The 20,459-nt window shown below is 41.3% G+C and overlaps 1 protein-coding gene and 1 long non-coding RNA gene across 2 annotated transcripts in view; one reads left to right on the forward strand and one right to left on the reverse strand.

The window, feature by feature from the left end:
- Nucleotides 1-777: 777 nt before the first annotated feature.
- Nucleotides 778-19,388, reverse strand: LOC117515773. Its single transcript, XR_004562223.1, has 3 exons — nt 19,378-19,388; nt 16,345-16,352; nt 778-928 (listed from the first exon to the last, which is right to left on the reverse strand). It is a non-coding gene; the product is annotated as an uncharacterized LOC117515773 (long non-coding RNA).
- The window catches only part of tln2b (talin 2b), a 239,193-nt gene continuing 237,793 nt past the window's right edge, over nt 19,060-20,459 (forward strand). Inside the window, 1 exon segment of the mRNA XM_034176485.1 lies at nt 19,060-19,230. Within this exon segment, the coding sequence (XP_034032376.1) occupies nt 19,095-19,230 (136 nt within the window). The 5' untranslated portion in view covers nt 19,060-19,094.

Genomic DNA, 20,459 nt, shown 5'->3' on the forward strand with positions numbered 1-20,459 from the left:
AACATTTTCAAGTTAGAGAATATGTTGTGGTCTTCATGTACATCAGTCATTCAGAAATACATACAGTATGGTACTGTATAGTAAATCTGTCTGAGTTCTTAAAATCAAAGTGATCATGCAAGAAGAAGACTAGTGAGGGAAGTCACCAAGACACTCATGACAACATAAGTTGTACTGCACGCGTTCAGGGCATTAGACGCTTCACTGATCGCTCTAAAAACCAAACTCAAACAAATTTGCAGAACTAAGCGCCTTTGCTCAAACTGGGTGTGTTGTACATATCTAAAAGTTGGAATTTCAGATTGAGTGAGTCTGCTCCGGGCAGCACGGTGGATTAGTGGTTAGCACTGTTGCCTCACAGCAAGGAGGTCATGGGTTCATTCCCGTGGCCTTTCTGTGTGGAGTTTGCATGTTCTCCCCATGTTTGCGTGGATTTCCTCGGGTGCTCCGGTTTCCTCCCACATCCAAAACATGCGGGTTAGGTGGATTGGAATCTTTAAATTGTCCGTAGGTGTGCGTGTGGGTGTGTCTGTGTTTGTTTGTCTGTTTGTGGCCCTGCAACAGACTGGCGTCCTGTCCTGGGTGTACCCCGCCTTGCGCTCTATGACTGCTGGGATAGGCTCCAGCCCCCCGCGACCCATAACTGGACTAAGCGGTAGAAGATGAATGAATGAGTCTGCTCCATCACCCTGGCTGCTGTGTGTTGCTCTGGGTAGGAATGTGGCCTGAACCCGGCTGCTGTGTGTGGCTCTGCCCGCTGACGTGGTCGATCGATCACAGTGTCTGTTCAGTCCTCCCTCGGCTCGGGGTCACTCCGAAAAGTCGCTGAAAAAAGCTTCTCCCAGCCTGGTGATGGGTGACTCGTTCTACTGCTGGTTTTTACAGCTTTTATGTGGATCTGGCAGACACAAATCCAAGATGGAGATTCCTCTACTTAGGAATCTCCGTTTCCCCTTTGCCACGTGAACGTGCCCAAGCATTTGATGCATCCAACGTGAGGGGAGCTATCATTTGAAGCCAATAAAGCATGCAGTCTGAAAGGCCCTTTAGGCTTCTGTTGCTGTGACTGGACAGACTGGATATAATGCAACTTTTGTTTGTTCCATCACCAATTACAGCTTCCTGGTAGAGTGAAGCCACCTTGACAGTTGTACAAATTTGATGCCCCCATACTGCTGTGCAATTCGCCGTGTCCAATGCGACCCTGCTTTGTCCCACTGGGATGCCGTGCTTTGTCCTGTTTGACGCTACATTATATAAAATAGTCATTTCATAGGCAATGACACATTTGCTGTCAGAACTTGGCTGATGTAACCATCGCTCCCGAATCACCGAAAAATTATCTGCAGCTGAGAATGCATTTGGAATCATCTCAAAGATAATTATTTCTAATATTGTAATGGATTGGTTAAATAGTTGCATTTTTCATTCCTTCTTATGTGTTAGAGAATACGTCTGTAAAATTATGTTTATTATTGACATAACATCTCGTTCAGAGTCACTGTGCTGCGGGAATGAAATGCGTTGACTTGCTGTTATACACAGTGTTTGAATAGGTCACGCAATGTTCACATCTAGTTCACAAAATTAATGCATGGCAAAAGCTTTGAACATTTCAAAAATTTTCTTTGCACACTTGCACGCAGCCGCGCACAGCTCATGCTCAGTTTACAACAGTTTACAATGAGTTTACTCTCTGGCCTTCTCTGCTCCACTCCACCATGAAGGTGTATAACTGGTGATCAAAAGACAAAAATTTCACTATGCACAGTTTCTGCAATCACAGCCACAGAAGCCTATTAAATGGTAAATGGACTTCATTTATATAGCGCTTTTCCATCTGCATCAGACGCTCAAAGCGCTTTACAATTATGCCTCACATTCACCCCAATGCCAGGGTGCTGCCATACAAGGCGCTCACTACACACCGGGAGCAATAGGGGATTAAAGGCCTTGCCCAAGGGCCCTTAGTGATTTTCAGTCAGGCGGGGATTTGAACCCACGATCTTCTGGACTCAAGCCCAACACCTTAACCACTAGACCATCACCTCCCCTAAATTTATATAATATACTTATTCAGAGTTGTCTTGGGTGTTTTGGAGGCTTCCCTCACTCGTCTCCTTCTTGCACAATCACTGAGACCCCCGTCACACATAGTACGAATGCACAGGAGCTTGGCGACTCAGGCCGAAATGACAAAATGGTAATAATCGAGACTCAGTCAGGAGGAACAAACAGTCGAACAGCCGTGTACAACTGCCGGATGACCATGTAGAATGTGGGCGGCTTCAGTCCGGACTGAGACATGCAGACCTGCACGACCGCAGCCCAAACATTGCCGAACAACAGTATGGAGACACAGACTGCTGTCAGACGGCACCATAATCATAAATAAAGCCCTCAGACTGCCGGACGGATGTGCTCGAGTGCTGTCACTCACTCACCCACTCACTCACTGATTCGCTCGTCTACTCTCTCCCTTGCGCGCACTGACCTCTGAGCAGGACATTGCACCGGCAGGATGAACATGTGTGTCCCACACATGACAGACTGTCAGCACTGTGCTCACGGACACAGCACGGCAATGGCGGTGTACTAAATGGAATAGTCTTGACTGTGTTGAATGCTTGGTTTGCAAAGTAAATGCCAGACATTGTTGATGTACATTGGATTCTATGACATGACATTTGTTACCATGTATCTAAGCATGACACATGGTGCAAACTATTCCTTTTTAAAACCCTATTAACTCAACCAATAATTTGCATCACATTTTACAAAAATTGGAGCAACTTTAACATTTGACCCTAGTACAAACTGAAACTGACCTTTGTCACCATTCTTGCTGTTTTTACCCCATAACTGTATGACATAGATAGTCCAAACTCTACCTTTATGGAATATTTATGATCAGACAAATACTGTTATATTTTTCAATATGATTGGAGCATTTCTAAATGTTGACCGTTGTTTTGACCCCTACCTGGCCACCATATTGGATTTCAAGTGGCCAGCACTTTTTCTCAAACACTGATTTATTAAGAACATTCATGCCATATCTGATGTTTGTATCACCAAGTGAACAATTCTGGCCAAAAGTCATACTTATCTGCTTATTACCTCCACTTCATTGGTGGAGGTCATAATGCTTAAAACATAGAAAATGGTGCAGTGTAATGTCGGGTGAAATCATAAATATATAATTTGCCTCGTTTGGATGACAGGGTATGACCTTGACATTTCTTATATGCAACACTGAGTAAATTATTTTGCACAGATGATCAAACTGATCATCTATGAAAACATTCTTTGCAACATCTGTATGCTGTCATGTGACTAACTGCCTGTATTCCAGGAAACTCTAGAGACAAAATGTGAAGCTGCAGGAAAATGACTTTGGTTGAAGTCGGAGAGGAATAAAAGCTGATGTTGTGCTAACATTGCAGGACGTAAAGAGGACAGAAAAGGAGGAGCAGTTTAGCTTCATTAGCATATCCTCAGCGTGCACGTTTCATCCTGCTGTTCTCAACAGTACTGAGAAACTGCTGAGGCTGGAATTATTCTCAACCCCCATTCAATCCCGTTGCCACACTACATGCTTAAAATACACAATAGTATTAGCCCAGAAGTCTGGCTTTAATATGGTGTAGTAAATGCCAGTTCAGTATATTTGTGATGTTTGTGAAGACCGTAGCCACAGTTTCCTCCTGCAGCTTTATTGGTCATTTAATTTGATCTTTGGGCTTATTTTCAGTTCTGTTACCACTTGTTAAAATTCAGTTGCCCTCCTTTATTTGTGCTTGCTTTAAACTTGCCATTCTAATTTATGTTTTTATCCCAAAGTGGATGCTTTTTATGATGAAAGTATCTCTACTGATTTGCAAGACAAGACGTAAACTTCTATCTGCATCTATTTTAATTTCCATTCACAAATGACCTTGAAATGACTTTTATTTCTAAACTGTCACCATTGTTTTTCTGTATTGTTTCTATAATGAACTGACCTTGGTGTAGCATTGTGAACGATGGTTTACAACTGTGTGCACTAAGGCAGGAATGATCTTCTTTTGCCTATTCCCATTTCACTCAACTTGTTTTCAATATTTGTGCTGTATTCGAGGAAGGGAGATTTGGTTATTCTATGTATGTAATGTCATTTTCAGTGTAAAGTGTTGTGTGTTTATTCTCTGTGTACACATGGATCCTTTTTGTTGTTGCCAGACATCCATCGTCTGTACACTGTAGCACGTGAATTCTGAACAGTATACTAACATTTGCTGTATGGTAAACTGCAGGAGACATTATTGGTCAGTACATACACTCAACAAAAATATAAACGCAACACTTTTGGTTTTGCTCCCATTTTGTATGAGATGAACTCAAAGATCTAAAACTTTTTCCACATACACAATATCACCATTTCCCTCAAATATTGTTCACAAACCAGTCTAAATCTGTGATAGTGAGCACTTCTCCTTTGCTGAGATAATCCATCCCACCTCACAGGTGTGCCATACCAAGATGCTGATTAGACACCGTGATTAGTGCACAGGTGTGCCTTAGACTGCCCATAATAAAAGGCCACTCTGAAAGGTGCGGTTTTATCACACAGCACAATGCCACAGATGTCGCAAGATTTGAGGGAGCGTGCAATTGGCATGCTGACAGCAGGAATGTCAACCAGAGCTGTTGCTCGTGTATTGAATGTTCATTTCTCTACCATGAGCCGTCTCCAAAGGTGTTTTAGAGAATTTGGCAGTACATCCAACCAGCCTCACAACCGCAGACCACGTGTAACCACACCAGCCCAGGACCTCCACATCCAGCATGTTCACCTCCAAGATCGTCTGAGGCCAGCCACTCGGACAGCTGCTGAAACAATCGGTTTGCATAACCAAAGAATTTCTGCACAGACTGTCAGAAACCATCTCAAGGAAGCTCATCTGCATGCTCGTCGTCCTCATCGGGGTCTCGACCTGACTCCAGTTCGTCGTCGTAACCGACTTGAGTGGGCAAATGCTCACATTCGCTGGCGTTTGGCACATTGGAGAGGTGTTCTCTTCACAGATGAATCCCGGTTCACACTGTCCAGGGCAGATGGCAGACAGCGTGTGTGGCATCGTGTGGGTGAGCGGTTTTCTGATGTCAATGTTGTGGATCGAGTGGCCCATGGTGGCGGTGGGGTTATGGTATGGGCAGGCGTCTGTTATGGATGAAGAACACAGGTGCATTTTATTGATGGCATTTTGAATGCACAGAGATACCATGATGAGATCCTGAGGCCCATTGTTGTGCCATACATCCAAGAACATCACCTCATGTTGCAGCACGATAATGCACGGCCCCATGTTGCAAGGATCTGTACACAATTCTTGGAAGCTGAAAATGTCCCAGTTCTTGCATGGCCGGCATACTCACCAGACATGTCACCCATTGAGCATGTTTGGGATGCTCTGGACCGGCGTATACAACAGCGTGTACCAATTCCTGCCAATATCCAGCAACTTCGCACAGCCATTGAAGAGGAGTGGACCAACATTCCACAGGCCACAATTGACAACCTGATCAACTCTATGCGAAGGAGATGTGTTGCACTACATGAGGCAAATGGTGGTCACACCAGATACTGACTGGTATCCCCCCCCCCCCCCCCCCCCCCCAGTAAAACAAAACTGCACCTTTCAGAGTGGCCTTTTATTGTGGACAGTCTAAGGCACACCTGTGCACTAATCATGGTGTCTAATCAGAATCTTGGTATGGCACACCTGTGAGGTGGGATGGATTATCTCAGCAAAGGAAAAGTGCTCACTATCACAGATTTCGACTGGTTTGTGAACAATATTTGAGGGAAATGGTGATATTGTGTATGTGGAAAAAGTCTGAGATCTTTGAGTTCATCTCATACAAAATGGGAGCAAAACCAAAAGTGTTGCGTTTCTATTTTGTTGAGTGTATATGTAACATGTAGGCTACACATTTACCCTGTGGTAATTGTACTGAATGTGTTTGAAACAGACCTTTTTTGATCTTCTTAGCAGAAAATGAGAACCATAAAAAATTGTGTTTTAGTCTGCATATTTTTCTTATGTGTTGCAAATAAAGCATGGTCATGCACTCACTTGCAAAAATGAAATCTAATTGTGCTAGAAGACGATTCCTCAGCGCATCGCCAAGAGACATAGTAGAACTCCTTCAATAATTAAGTATAAAACAAGCATGAAGAAACACTAATAAAAGTCAGAATTTCTCAGTCTTTTTACTTTTCTAACAAGTGAAGGAGTTCAACTACCTCGAGGACTTGTTCACAAGTGAGGGGACACTGGAGCGTGAGATTGGCCAGAGAATCAGCGCAGCAGGGGTGGTGTTGTATTCGCTCTACCATACTCTTGTTGCGAAAAGGGACTTGACCCAGAAGGTAAAGCTCTCGATTTACTGGTCAATCTTTGTTACTACTCTCGCCTATGGTCATGAGAGTTGGGTCATGACCGAAAGAACTAGATCACGGGTAAAAGCAGCTGAAATGGGCTTCCTTAGAAGGGTGGCTGGTGTCACCCAAGAGATTAAGGTGAGAGCTCGGTCATCGTGGGAGCTCTGAGTAGAGCCACTGCTCCTTTACGTTGAAAGGAGCTAGCTGAGGTGCTTCAGGCATCTGTTGAGGATGCTTCCCCCCGGGGGCCTCCCTAGGGAGGTGTTCCAGGTATGTCCACCTGGGAGGAGACCCCGGGGAAGACCCCAGGACTAGGTGGAGAGATTATATCTCCACACTGGCCTGGGAACGCCTCGGGATCACCCAGTCAGAGGTGGTTAATGTGGCCCGGGAAAGGAAGTCTGTTGTCCCCTGCTGGAGCTGTTGCCCTGGTCATCCGATCCCGGATAAGCAGTGAAGATGAGTGATGATGAGTGAGTGACCCAATGGACAAATAATTTAGAAATTCAAAGTTGTGCCAATGATTTTGATTCTAAACTGCTGATAATCCACATCTGTTTTTGACTTTATCACACACATGGGAATTAGGGTATATCTCATTCCTTAATTATAATCTGATAAGTTTTTTAAAATCTGGAATATTCAGAGAGGTGGATGTTGGAACATATACAGTAGGAACTAAGCAAAATAATGTGGCCATTTGAGGGAAACACATGAATGTACTTTGTATCATTGTTGACAAACGTCTACAATCTCTGTCTTCACTTTATTCCACAATGTATGGCATAATCATATACTAGATTTTCCCTACACAGCAAGGGGGCTCTTGACAATGAGCTGCCATGTTTGAGACATATAGATGTGTCTGTCTACTCCAGTTGATTACATGATGATCAGTCAAAAAATATTGTCTATTAATGAATTTGGAGAAGGTGTGGTTGTTGGTAAGACCACTTCTCCATAGAAATGCACTAAATTAGAGAAGTAAACTGTTGCTTTCTGACTGTTTTACATTGATTGTACTCTAAAACTCAAGAGTTATTCTTCCAGACAACTCAATGGTGAGGACTTTATATGAATTTAGCAGTGATACAGAGAGTGAGGGAGATGGTCCAGCTAGATATGTAGTGAATGGGTCCATAAGAGCGACACCTAGTATTGTTGGTAATAGACAAACCAGCAAACAGAATAAAGAACCTTTCCTTCAATGTCAGCATCAGTGATCCTGTCTGTTTCAATATCTGTGGGGCTACCTCATGGCAGTAGGTGCAGGTTACAATCAAAAAATGTCTCAGTCCAGGATTAACATGGGTTCAGGTTCCTGTTTCCTTGATTGGTGTATGACAGACTAATGCAGTAATTGCAGCAGGCTCGTGTGCTGTTGCTGGCATTACAGTCAGTCATTAGAGCAGTATTCTCTCCAGATGGCTCTTGCCTTTCCCGGTCTCTATTTAATTGGCTGTTTTTTAAGACTTCCCAACAAGCTACTGTTTGGCAATTTTCACATCTTAATATTTGCCAAAAAAAACCTAAATCAGCTGTGGATGCTTCTCTGAAGAGGTAGTGATGACAAGCTGGGAGATTGTGTTTAAAAATGACTGTTATAGGTCTAAGGGTAATAAAATAAGGCAGATTCAAAGGCGTCCTATAAGGGAAATGCTTTTCATTACTCGTCCTTCTCCGACATATATCCATCCATGCTTGAAAGCAGCGCTAATGAGGAGTTGCTGCACTGAAGTGTTTGCATGAGGATTCTAGTGAAAAATGTTGCTCTCATAGTACTGTACGCTCAAGGATTATCATTATTCTTCTGGGTTTCATCATGTGGATTCTGTAGCGTTTTCTCTCTAAGTGAGACTGTACAAATAACATACACTATAGTGAGCAGTGCTCTTGCACTAGACCTACAGTAAACCCCAACAAATATATGCTCCAATGATATTGAAAGTACAACAGTTTGTCTGATCATAAATATTCCGAAAAGGTAGAGTTTGGAATGTCTGTGACTGAATGTTATGGGGTAAAAACAGCAAGAATTGTGACAAAAGTCAATTTCAGTTTGTACAGAGGTCAAAAGTTAAAGTTGCTGTAATTTTGGTAAATTATTGGTTGTGTTAATAGGGTTTTAAAAGGAATAGTTGCACTATGTTCATGCTAGTTATCATGTTACGGCAGTAACATATTTCACATCAGGAGATGATGGTTCTAGTGGTTAGCGTTAGGCTTCAGACCAGAACATCCTCTGTTCAAAACCCAGCCAAACAGGAAAATTGCTATGGGCCCTTGGGCAAGGTCCTTAATCCCCAAGATGCTCCCGGTGTGTAGAGAGCAGTATTGCCACAGTCACTTTAAACAGTTACTTCATTAGTAGCTTTATGCATTTACTTTGTTAGGAGCTGCTGACAACTTGTAACTAATAAATAATGTAACTAGTAATCTAACTTGGTTATTCTTAAGATTGAGTAAGTAAGTCCCTTCGGCTGCTCTGTTTGCACTCGGGGTTGCCACAGCAAATCCGAGGTAGATCTGCATGTTGAATTGGCATAGGTTTTACGCCGGATGCCCTTCCTGACGCAACTCCACATTACATGGAGAAATGTGGCAGGGTCAACAAAATAAATAATCAGCAAAGTAACTAATAGTTACTTTTCTGAATACTCAGTCTTAAAAATAACCCATTTAGGTTACTAGTTACCTCTGCCAAGGAGGTTATGTTTTCGGTTGCATTTGTTTGTTTGTCTGTCTGTTTGTCAGCTGGATAACTCAAAACGTTTTGAATGGATTTTGATGAAATTTTGTGGAGTGGTTGGAAATGACAAGAGGAACAAGTGATTAAATTTTAGTGGTGATCCGGATCCCGATGCTAAGGCGTTAGCATGTCTATGACATTTTCAATGTTAAAAGTTAGCATTAAGCAGTTGCAGCTGTCATCACGTTCGGGTGCATTTGTTTTCAAATTGTAATATTTCTTAGATTTATTTTTGTTTATATATTAATAATCTAATGATTATTATATACAATTTTAGAGAAAAAGACAAAAAGAAATAGATCACTGTGCCAAGGAGTGAGTCTCTTTAGGGTCAGTGACCCTATGGCCTTGTTTAGAGAAGTGTTTCATAAATGTTAAAAAAAAATTCATATATTTGCAGTTTAGTTGAATAATAAATTGAATTTTGTCTCTTATTTGTTTTTGTCTATAAGCACATGCAATATCAATATCAGTGCTCAGATGACAGTAGCTTCTGGGAAAGGTGCAAGTTGCAATAAACTGTGATGCCAAGCGCTAAGGATACATGCTATCCAGTCACAGCAGATGAAACTTTTTTTTACTACTGAGCAAACATCATTGTTAGACTTTTTTAGGTTCAATGATTCCACGGCGTGTAGATGTTATGGCGTCAGTGACCCCATGGCCTTGGCGGAGGTTTGCGCTCTCTGAGTGCTTCTAGTTACTTTATTAGTTACATTCAGCAAATGCTGACAAGTTGCCCCTGCTAATGATGTAACTGTATAAAGTATCTTTAAAATGTAACTGTATAAAGTAACTAATAAAGTAACTTTTCAAAGTTACTGTGGCAACACTGGTAGAGAGCACCCAACATGGCAGCACCCTGACATTGGTGTATGAGTGTGTCTGTGTGAATGGGTGAATGTGAGGCATAATTGTAAAGTACTTTGAGCTTCTGATGCAGATGGAAAAGCGCTATATACCTGTAAATGCAGTCCATTTACATGTCATAGAATCACTGGACGTCAACATTGCTTGACCTTTACTTTGCAGACCAAGCATTCAACATAGTCAAAACTATTCCATTTATTAATCCTATTAGCTCAACCAATAATTTGCACCACTTTGTACTAAAATTGGAGCAACTTTAACTTTTGACCCCTGTACAAACTGAATTGACCTTTGTCACCATTCTTGCTGTTTTTACCCCATAACTCCATAACATTCTGTCATAGACAGTTCAAACTATACATTTTTGGAATCTTTGTGATCAAACAATGTGGTATAGTTTTCAATATGATTGGAGAATCTTTTAATTTTGACCCCTGTGTAATTCTTCCTGACCCGATGTGGCTGCCTATTGAAAATTCAAATGGCCAAACTGTTTTTTGTTTTTTTTGTTTTTTCTCAAAAGAGTATGGGGTACACAGTAAATTTTGCAAAGTAAATTTACTCTGCTGGGATAACATTTGGGTCCCAGTCCAAATAGAGTTAAATATACTCTATCACAGTGCTAAGTCAAACTCTATCACAGTGCAAAATTAACTCTTACTGGAGTAGAACACTTGATTTGACAAGACGGTAAAGCTGATTCTCACTCTATTATAGAGTGTATTTTACTCTGTTTAGACTGGACCAAATGTTATCCTGGCAGAGTATATTTTACTCAGTAAAATTTACTGTGTATTTGTGCTAAATTTGGTGCTTTTTATCACCATTTGAAATATTCCTATGTAATATATTCTATTCTGCTGAACTATATAGAAGATAGAAAAGAATAATCATCAACAGTTTGGACATATTCAAAAATAAGCATGTCAAAATTAAAGTGGATTCCAACATTTGTTCTGCTAAATTGTCAAGAGGAGGAATGAAAAATGGCACTAACAACCATAGACTGTATGCACAAGCGCTCTTAACAAGAGTGTGCAACTTTGTGAAAAGGTGTTTATTTTTGAATTGTCCAGAAAAATGCGAGTCCTGTTGTCAGTACAGTGCTTAGCGCCCCTTCACACATAGTGCGAATTTGGTCAAATTGCGCATTAGGTATGCATGAAGCAGGAATTGTAGGCAAACCGTGTAATTTCGTAGCTGCTTCCAATGCCTCGTACTCTTGTTCGAGCGCCTTGGGGCAACTGTTTGTTGTGATTTGGCGCTATACAAGAAAAAAGTTGATTGATTGATTGATTGTTGGAACAACTATTTGCACACAGCAGTGGCTGAAAGACAGAGTGTGCGCTGTGTGAGCCCATCGAACACTCTCGCGCCAGGTGTCAGCCAAATTCCAGGTGACACGCACGAACATCTTGGCACGACAACAGTCTGCAGACATTGTCATTGTTGTACTGGCAGTGAAATTTGTCTGAGTGCCGCTCTGGTGTGTGTGTGCTCAAAACTGACAGGAGGTGTGGCCCACTGAAGCAGCTGTGGAGATCTGTCATTCTGGACATCCCAGCTGGACAACACATACTGTGTTTGGACGGACATGGACTAATAACTGCCTACTGTGATGCACGTGTGTCTGTTTGCTGTCATCTAGTGGACATAATAAAACCATATATCATGTGGCGAAGGGCTGCAGCGAGGGCGAGCGCGCACCACTTTCTAAACTGGAAAAAACATTGTTGCAACTTGACTTTATCTGAAGTAATATTGGGGTTTTTTTCCTGTGGGTTTGTGACAGAGTTGAAAACTGAACATAATGCATTTTTGAAGTATTTTGACAAATTGGGCTGTTCACAAATGTATTGCTTTTAATGGTAATTATAATTCTCAAGAAATATCAAATTACTTAATATTTGTACTTAGTGATAGCAAGTAGTCAAGTATTTGTACCGATATTTACATTAGAAAAAAAATGACAAATAAGGATTAACCTGGAATATACAGCACAGAACTGACAGTTTTCATACAGCAGAGGGGTTACAGTAAATAGCCATTCTAGCAGCAAATGAATATCTTGATGAAGTTACTCGGGAAAGTTTTAACTCCTCCAGAGTTAGAAGGTGAACATTTACAACATGAGATCCATCCAGCTCCGAAGCTGACCCGCAATGATGCATTACTGTGCACCACAGAGAGAGGCAGCTGCCCATGTTTGATGGCGTTCACATTATTAAGTCGCCCGTGGGAAGGAGTGGACAAATATTATGGATATAACGGCCTGTCCAGATCTGCAGTGCTGTGAGCTGTGCCACACATTGACCCGCAGTGGCACGGTTGCGTTCTGGTCACTGCATTTGTTGTATGCACGTCAGTACGTGGTGGCGCCAGCCTGCAGCTGCAGGACGTCAATTTGCCCATTCCTCACACAGTGCTGTGATAGGCTGCTGTGCGACTCTGGTCCCAGCTCTCTTCAGGTCATTGACCGGGTCCTCCGTGTGTAGTTCTGAGCTGTCTCAGAATCATCTTTATCCCACAAAGTGAGATCTTGCATGGAATCCCAGACCGAGGGAGATTGACAGTCATCTTGAGTTTCTTCCACTTTCTAATAAATAATCATAACAGTTGTTGTCTTTTACCAAGCTGCTTACCTGTTGTCCTGTAGTCCATCCCAGCCTTGTGCAGATCTACAGTTTTGTCCCTGTGTCCTAGACAGCTCTTTGGTCTTGGCTATGGTGGACAGGTTGGAGTGTGATTGATTGAGTGTGTGAACAGATGTCTTTTATACAGGTAACAAGTTCAAACAGGTGCAGTTAATACAGGTAAAGAGTGCAGAATGAGAGGGCTTCTTAAAGAAAAATTAACAGGTCTGTATGAGCCAGAATTCTTGCTGGTTGGTAGGGGTTCAAATACTTATTTTATGCAATAAATGCAAATTAATTATTTAAAATCATACAATGTGATGATGATTTGCGGCTTTGCTTGAGCTGCTTGCCCCGCAACCCGACTCCAGATAAAGCAGAAGAAAATGGATGGATGGATGGACAATGTGATTTATGGATTTTTTTTTTTTTTTTTTAATTCTGTCTCTCACAGTTTGAAGTGTACCTACGATAAAAATTACAGACCTCTCCATTCTTTGTAGGTGGGAAAACGTGCAAAACTGACAGGGGGTCAATACTTATTTTCCCCACTGTATCAACAGTTGCTATGCAGGAGGGGTGAGCGACATTGGAGGTGGACATATAATATGTGGCACATGCAGATACTGGCAGGCTGTACACTGTGTCAGATCCATCTCCAGGTTCCCTTGTATGCATTTGAATTTCAGATGCTGTTTTGCCACCATCAGAATATGTAAATTGCAGTTAGATTGTTCATGGGCATTCTGTTGGCATTTTGTCGTTCTCTACTGTCTGCATTCATTTCAGATTCATGTTTTTCCTATGCACTGTTTGCTGTGTGCACACAGCATTCATGTGTGGTAACCCCACTTATGTCAAGTCCTCTTGAAATATACAGATTCGCTGTACTAGATGCACTAGACTTCTGGTTCTTGACTTGAGATCTGCTTTAAGGTGGTATAAAGTGCACAGGCTTTCTTGTGATAGTGACAGTAGGAATGTTCTAGCTTTGCACTTGACCACACCTCATTTTTAGATGAACACAGTGATGGGCAGCACACAATGCCCACAAGTATATGTGTATCAAAGGAAATAGGCAGTGAGTATGAAAATGACAACTGCTTTGTGCAATGTTTTGTGTATGACAGAAGACAGGGACCTTAAGATTACATGCAGGTGAAATTGTTTTCACTGAACATATTCATTTCAGTCAGGGTTTAGAATTCATCATAGTACAGAAACAGCATTAGTGAAGGCTACAAATGATCTTCTTATGGCCTCAGACAGTGGACTCATCTCTGTGCTTGTTCTGTTAGACCTCAGTGCTGCTTTTGATACTGTTGACCATAAAATTTATTACAGAGATTAGAGCATGCCATAGGTATTAAAGGCACTGTGCTGCGGTGGTTTGAATCATATTTATCTAATAGATTACAATTTGTCATGTAAATGGGAATCTTCTTTACAGACTAAGGTTAATTATGGAGTTCCACAAGGTTTCTGTGCTAGGACCAATTTTATTCACTTTATACATGCTTCCCTTATGCAGTATTATTAGACAGCATTGCTTAAATTTTCATTGTTATGCAGATGACACTCAGCTTTATCTATCCATGAAGCCAGAGGACACACACCAATTAGCTAAACTGCAGGATTGTCTTACAGACATAAAGATGTGGATGACCTCTAATTTCCTGCTTTTAAACTCAGATAAAACTGAAGTTATTGTACTTGGCCCCACAAATCTTAGAAACATGGTGTCTAACCAGATCCTTACTCTGGATGGCATTACCCTGACCTCTAGTAATACTGTGAAAAATCTTGGAGTCATTTTTGATCAGGATATGTCATTCAATGCGCATATTAAACAAATATGTAGGACTGCTTTTTTGCATTTGCGCAATATCTCTAAATTAGAAGGTCTTGTCTCAGAGTGATGCTGAAAAACTAATTCATGCATTTATTTCCTCTAGGCTGGACTATTGTAATTCATTATTATCAGGTTGTCCTAAAAGTTCCCTGAAAAGCATTCAGTTAATTCAAAATGCTGCAGCTAGAGTACTTGACAGGGACTAGAAGGAGAGAGCATATCTCACCCATATTGGCCTCTCTCATTGGTTTCCTGTTAATTCTAGAATAGAATTTAAAATTCTTCTTCTTTACTTATAAGGTTTTGATAATCAGGTCCCATCTTATCTTAGGGACCTCATAGTACCATATCACCCCAATAGAGCACTTCGCTCTCAGACTGCAGGCTTACTTGTAGTTCCTAGGGTTTGTAAGAGTAGAATGGGAGGCAGAGCCTTCAGCTTTCAGGCTCCTCTCCTCTGGAACCAGCTCCCAATTCGGATCAGGGAGACAGACACCCTCTCTACTTTTAAGATTAGGCTTAAAACTTTCCTTTTGCTAAAGCTTATAGTTAGGGCTGGATCAGGTGACCCTGAACCATCCCTTAGTTATGCTGCTATAGACTTAGACTGCTGGGGGGTTCCCATGATGCACGGAGTGTTTCTTTCTCTTTTTGCTCTGTATGCACACTCTGCATTTAATCATTAGTGATTTATCTCTGCTCCCCTCCACAGCATGTCTTTTTCCTGGTTCTCTCCCTCAGCCCCAACCAGTCCCAGCAGAAGACTGCCCCTCCCTGAGCCTGGTTCTGCTGGAGGTTTCTTCCTGTTAAAAGGGAGTTTTTCCTTCCCACTGTCGCCAAGTGCTCACAGGGGGTTGTTTTGACAGTTGGGGTTTTTCTGTAATTATTGTATGGCTTTGCCTTGCAATATGAAGCGCCTTGGGGCAACTGTTTGTTGTGATTTGGCAATATATAAATGAAATTGATTTGATTTGATTTGACATATAGTCTTAGCCCACAGAAGGGTCCTTGATAGATGCTGCAGCAGATTAACTGTGACTGTAGAGATGTTTGCAGCATTTAGCGTCAGATAGAGATCATATGACGCTAGGTTGTGAATACTTATGAAATGCCTGTTGGGCAAAGACAGGATTATGCATGAAATATTGTGCATAAAATGCACTAATGCACATTAGTTTTGTTTTTATTGTATCACTGTATTTTAGAATGTGTTTGGCATTTTGTGCTTGTCACTTGAATTCCATTAGCTGTTTTCACCGCTCAGAATCTGTGGTACTCTGTTAGCTGTGTAATTTTTAAAACAAGAACACATTGCTAAATACCACAGAGGGTCTTACTGTATTTCAGCCATACGGTGCATCCGAAAGTATTCACAGCGCTTCACTTTTTCCACATTTTATGTTACAGCCTATTCCAAAATGGGTGAAATTATTTTTTTCCTTCATAATTCTACACACAGTACCCTATAATGACAATGTGAAAGTTTTTGTTTTTTTTTTAGATTTTGCAAATTTATTAAAAATAATAATAATTAAAAAAAAACTAAGAAATCACATGTATATGAACATTCACAGCCTTTGCCATAAAGCTCACTGCTCAATTGCCATATAGCTCAGTGCTCAATTACCATGAAGCTCAGTGCACAAACCAAGCATGAAGTCAAAGGAATTGTCTGTAGACAATTCTGTTTGGTGTTGTCTGTTTGGGGTCTCAAGCTCAGTAAGTGGCTATGCAGGAACAGGATCACAAAAACTCAGCAGGGCTTCTCTGCCTCTCTGTAAAATTAAAGAACAACTCATGGCAGCACCATTACTCCTGTTTCTTTGTACTGTTTTGCCCACTTTGTATGATAAGAACTCTGGAAGCAGAAGAACTATGGAAAATACCCACAGTCATGGAAGTGCCACAGTCACAGACGTGTGTGCTCATTCACAACACTGTCCCAATGCAAAATTTGCTTCTCAGGACTGAAGTGGTTGAAGGTGGCCTGTGAGTGATGTGTGAATGCTGAGAACGCAAAGAATTTGTGTTCCAGATCAAGTCAAGTCTGAGGTGATGTGTGCCGATTTTACAGCTGGGTGGACAGAGACAAAGCAGATCAAATATCTTGTCCAAGTTCACAAAGGGGTAGCATGATCTAGTCAAACAAAGGTCTGCATATTGGTAGTCAAACACCTTATGCTGCTAAGCAACCTGCTCTACATTTCCATTTATATTTTCCGTAGTGAAAAATGCTTGTAGAAATACATGTAAAGACTGATTGGTGCAAATGTGTCAAAGGCATTGGAGTTCTGTGAAGTGTGTAAGTAACAGAGAGGCTGTTATAGATGGTCCTCTTATCTGTATCGATGCCAAGGTCATGAAAGAGAAGAAACACGAGCAATGTTTGGGTTTTTTTCATATGCAAGTCTTAAAATACCAACATTAATTCATGGTAATTGCAGTCTATGAAAAAACACCTACGGATTTGTCTCAGTGATGACTGTGAGAGAGCAAGAGAGTGCAAGGCATGAGAAGAGAAAATAACGTGGTATGTAATTTTCTCTGTTTTGACTTTCATTGTGTTATTTTGCCTATTAGTTAGATGTGCGCTTAAGAAAAAAATCTGAAAAGTAATAATGTTCATTACCTTGGTTTAGCTAAATCTCCACACAGTACAATCAGACTCCAAACACCTAACTGTTTAATATCAGAGCATCAGAGAAGAATGAGAATTTGCTGAGGCAGTAGGTTGCAAAAAACAACAAAAAAAAACTCACACACGCACTCAATTTCACAGGTAAAGTGTCCCCAAGGAGGCAGTGGGTGTTGATTTGTTCTGTGCCTTGTGCTTTGGATTCTTACAGTGAGTTACACTCCTTCCTCACCCTTTTCAAACATGATGTTTTTTTTTTTTTTTTTAATTGGAGCAAGTTGTTTCGACTGCTCCCTTTTCACTCAGTGTCGCCGAAGTGGATCCAACACAGAGCTGCATATTAGTACCCTTCCTGAAGCAACTCCACACTACATGGAGGTTGGGTACAGATGGTCTTTTACTGGGAACATTCTGTTTTGAAACCAAGTGCACTGATAAATTGGCCACGATTTGCCCACATTTGAGCACTTAGTAATGATAACCATCTGCAAAACAAACCAAAAACTGAACAAGTGACTTTACCATCATCTGTATATATACACCAGGCAAATACCCATAGGTTTTATGAAGAGCAGTTTTGGAGTGCAAATGGAGCAGCTCTGGATGTTGCCAAATTGACGGTGCTTAAAGAAGCCTCGCTCCTGGTCATCCCACAAATGGGTAAAGAAGTGGAGTGTGGGCAAGGCCGGCATGGCCTGGGTGTGGTGAATGAATCCAGAACATGCTTCCTATCTTGGAGTTCCTAAACAAGCTAGGGCTACCAGACTAATTTGGTTTGTTTATTTGATTAATGTACAGTATATTTTTGTGGAGTGGGCAGGAGTCATAACTGGTGACTTGGTGCAGGTACAACAAAGTAAGACTGCCATAACAGTTGTACCATTAGTGGACCTAATGTTACTGATTCCTGGTAACAGCGCTACCATAAAAATCAGTAATAAGAAAATTTCACTCAAGGGAAATATTGGAATACAGACTTCTTAGATGGTCTGTTAGCACAGGAAGCCATATTATCTCAAATGTTTGTATTAAAATGCTCAGAAAGGACAGATGTCCAGATGTGTCCTTGAGGCTGCTACCTCAGCAGGTAGCAGGGTGTATTAATAGGGCTCTGGACACAGCTCATCGACACACACCAATTGTCATTCAAACTGAACACGTCCCTAAATATTCCTAACTTCATGGGTTAAAATATCTTGAACTGATGAGGTATTTAAAAAAAAAAAATCACCCCATGAACGCCCTTACATGGTTGACATCATACTTGACCAGTCGTTCTCACTGTGCTTTGTACAGTAACACCTTAACCTTAGTGACATGAAATTTGGGGTTCCACAGGGGTCCATCTTAGGCCCCCTGCTTTTCTCCCTTTATATAGCACCCCTTGGGCACATAGTGCGGCATTTTGGGATTACCTTCCATTGCTATGCTGATGATACTCAGTTATACATGCCGATAATTGCTTGTAATCTCATCCACATAAAATCCTTAGAGGATTGCCTTGCATCAGTGAAAAGCTGGATGTCTAGCAATTTCCTGCTTTAAACTCTGATAGACTGAAACATTGGTTCTTGGTCAAGTGAGACATCAGCTTGGCCTAGGCTTGTGTGTTATACATTACACTGACAAAGTGAGGAACCTGTGGATCCTGCATTGTCCTTTGACCTCCACATTAGAGATATTACTAGGACTGCTTTCTTCTACCTGCGAAGTATAGCGAAGATTCGTTCCATCCTGTCTATGGCTGATGCTGAGACATTGATTCATGCGTTTGTTTCTTCTAGACTGAACTACTGCAATGTTCTGTTATTTTTATCAGCACTGGTGGTTGGGGCTTGAAATGTGCACACTGTGTGAAGCCTTCATAACATTTTGTTTGTGCCTCTTCAGGTGTGTAGGTTGGTGAGACCACTGTGTAACCTACTAAGATGGTGGCCTTGTCACTGAAGATCTGTGTCCGGCAGTGCAATGTGGTGAAGACAATGCAGTTTGAGCCATCCACACCTGTGTATGACGCCTGCAGAATAATCAGAGAACGAGTCCCAGAGGCCCAGACTGGACAAGGTAGGAAGCTGTCTCCCAAGGAGTACAACCCCTGGCAAAAATTATGGAATCACCGGCCTCGGAGGATGTTCATTCAGTTGTTTAATTTTGTAGAAAAAAAGCAGATCACAGACATGACACAAAACTAAAGTCATTTCAAATGGCAACTTTCTGGCTTTAAGAAACACTATAAGAAATCAAGAAAAAAAGATTGTGGCAGTCAGTAACGGTTACTTTTTTAGACCAAGCAGAGGAAAAAAATATGTAATCACTCAATTCTGAGGAAAAAATTATGGAATCACCCTGTAAATTTTCATCCCCAAAACTAACACCTGCATCATATCAGATCTGCTCGTTAGTCTGCATCTAAAAAGGAGTGAACACACCTCGGAGAGCTGTTGCACCAAGTGGACTGACATGAATCATGGCTCCAACACGAGAGATGTCAATTGAAACAAAGGAGAGGATTATCAAACTCTTACAAGAGAGTAAATCATCACGCAATGTTGCAAAAGATGTTGGTTGTTCACAGTCAGCTGTGTCTAAACTCTGGACCAAATACAAACAACATGGGAAGGTTGTTAAAAGCAAACATACTGGTAGACCAAGGAAGACCATCAAAGCGTCAAGACAGAAAACTTAAAGCAATATGTCTCAAAAATTGAAAAATGTACAACAAAACAAATGAGGAATGAATGGGAGGAAACTGGAGTCAACGTCTGTGACCGAACTGTAAGAAACCGCCTAAAGGAAATGGGATTTACATACAGAAAACTAAATGAAAGGCATTCATTAACACCTCAACAGAAAAAAACAAGGTTACAATGGGCTAAGGAAAAGCAATTGTGGACTGTGGATGACTGGAGGAAAGTCATATTCAGTGATGAATCTCGAATCTGCATTGGGCAAGGTGATGATGCTGGAACTTTTGTTTGGTGCCTTTCCAATGAGATTTATAAAGATGACTGCCTGAAGAGAACATTAAATTTCCACAGTCATTGATGATATGGGGCTGCAGGTGAGGTAAAGGCACTGGGGAGATGGCTGGCATTACATCATCAATAAATGCACAAGTTTATGTTGATATTTTGGACAATTGAAAGGATGTTTGGGGATGATGAAATCATTTTTCAAGATGATAATGCATCTTGCCATAGAGCAAAAACTGCAAAACCATTCCTTGCAAAAACACACATAGGGTCAATGTCATGGCATAGGGTCAGTGTCAATGAGCAGATCTGATTTGATGC

The sequence above is a fragment of the Thalassophryne amazonica genome, chromosome 8 (genome assembly GCF_902500255.1).
Source record: "Thalassophryne amazonica chromosome 8, fThaAma1.1, whole genome shotgun sequence".
Lineage (NCBI taxonomy): Eukaryota > Metazoa > Chordata > Actinopteri > Batrachoidiformes > Batrachoididae > Thalassophryne > Thalassophryne amazonica.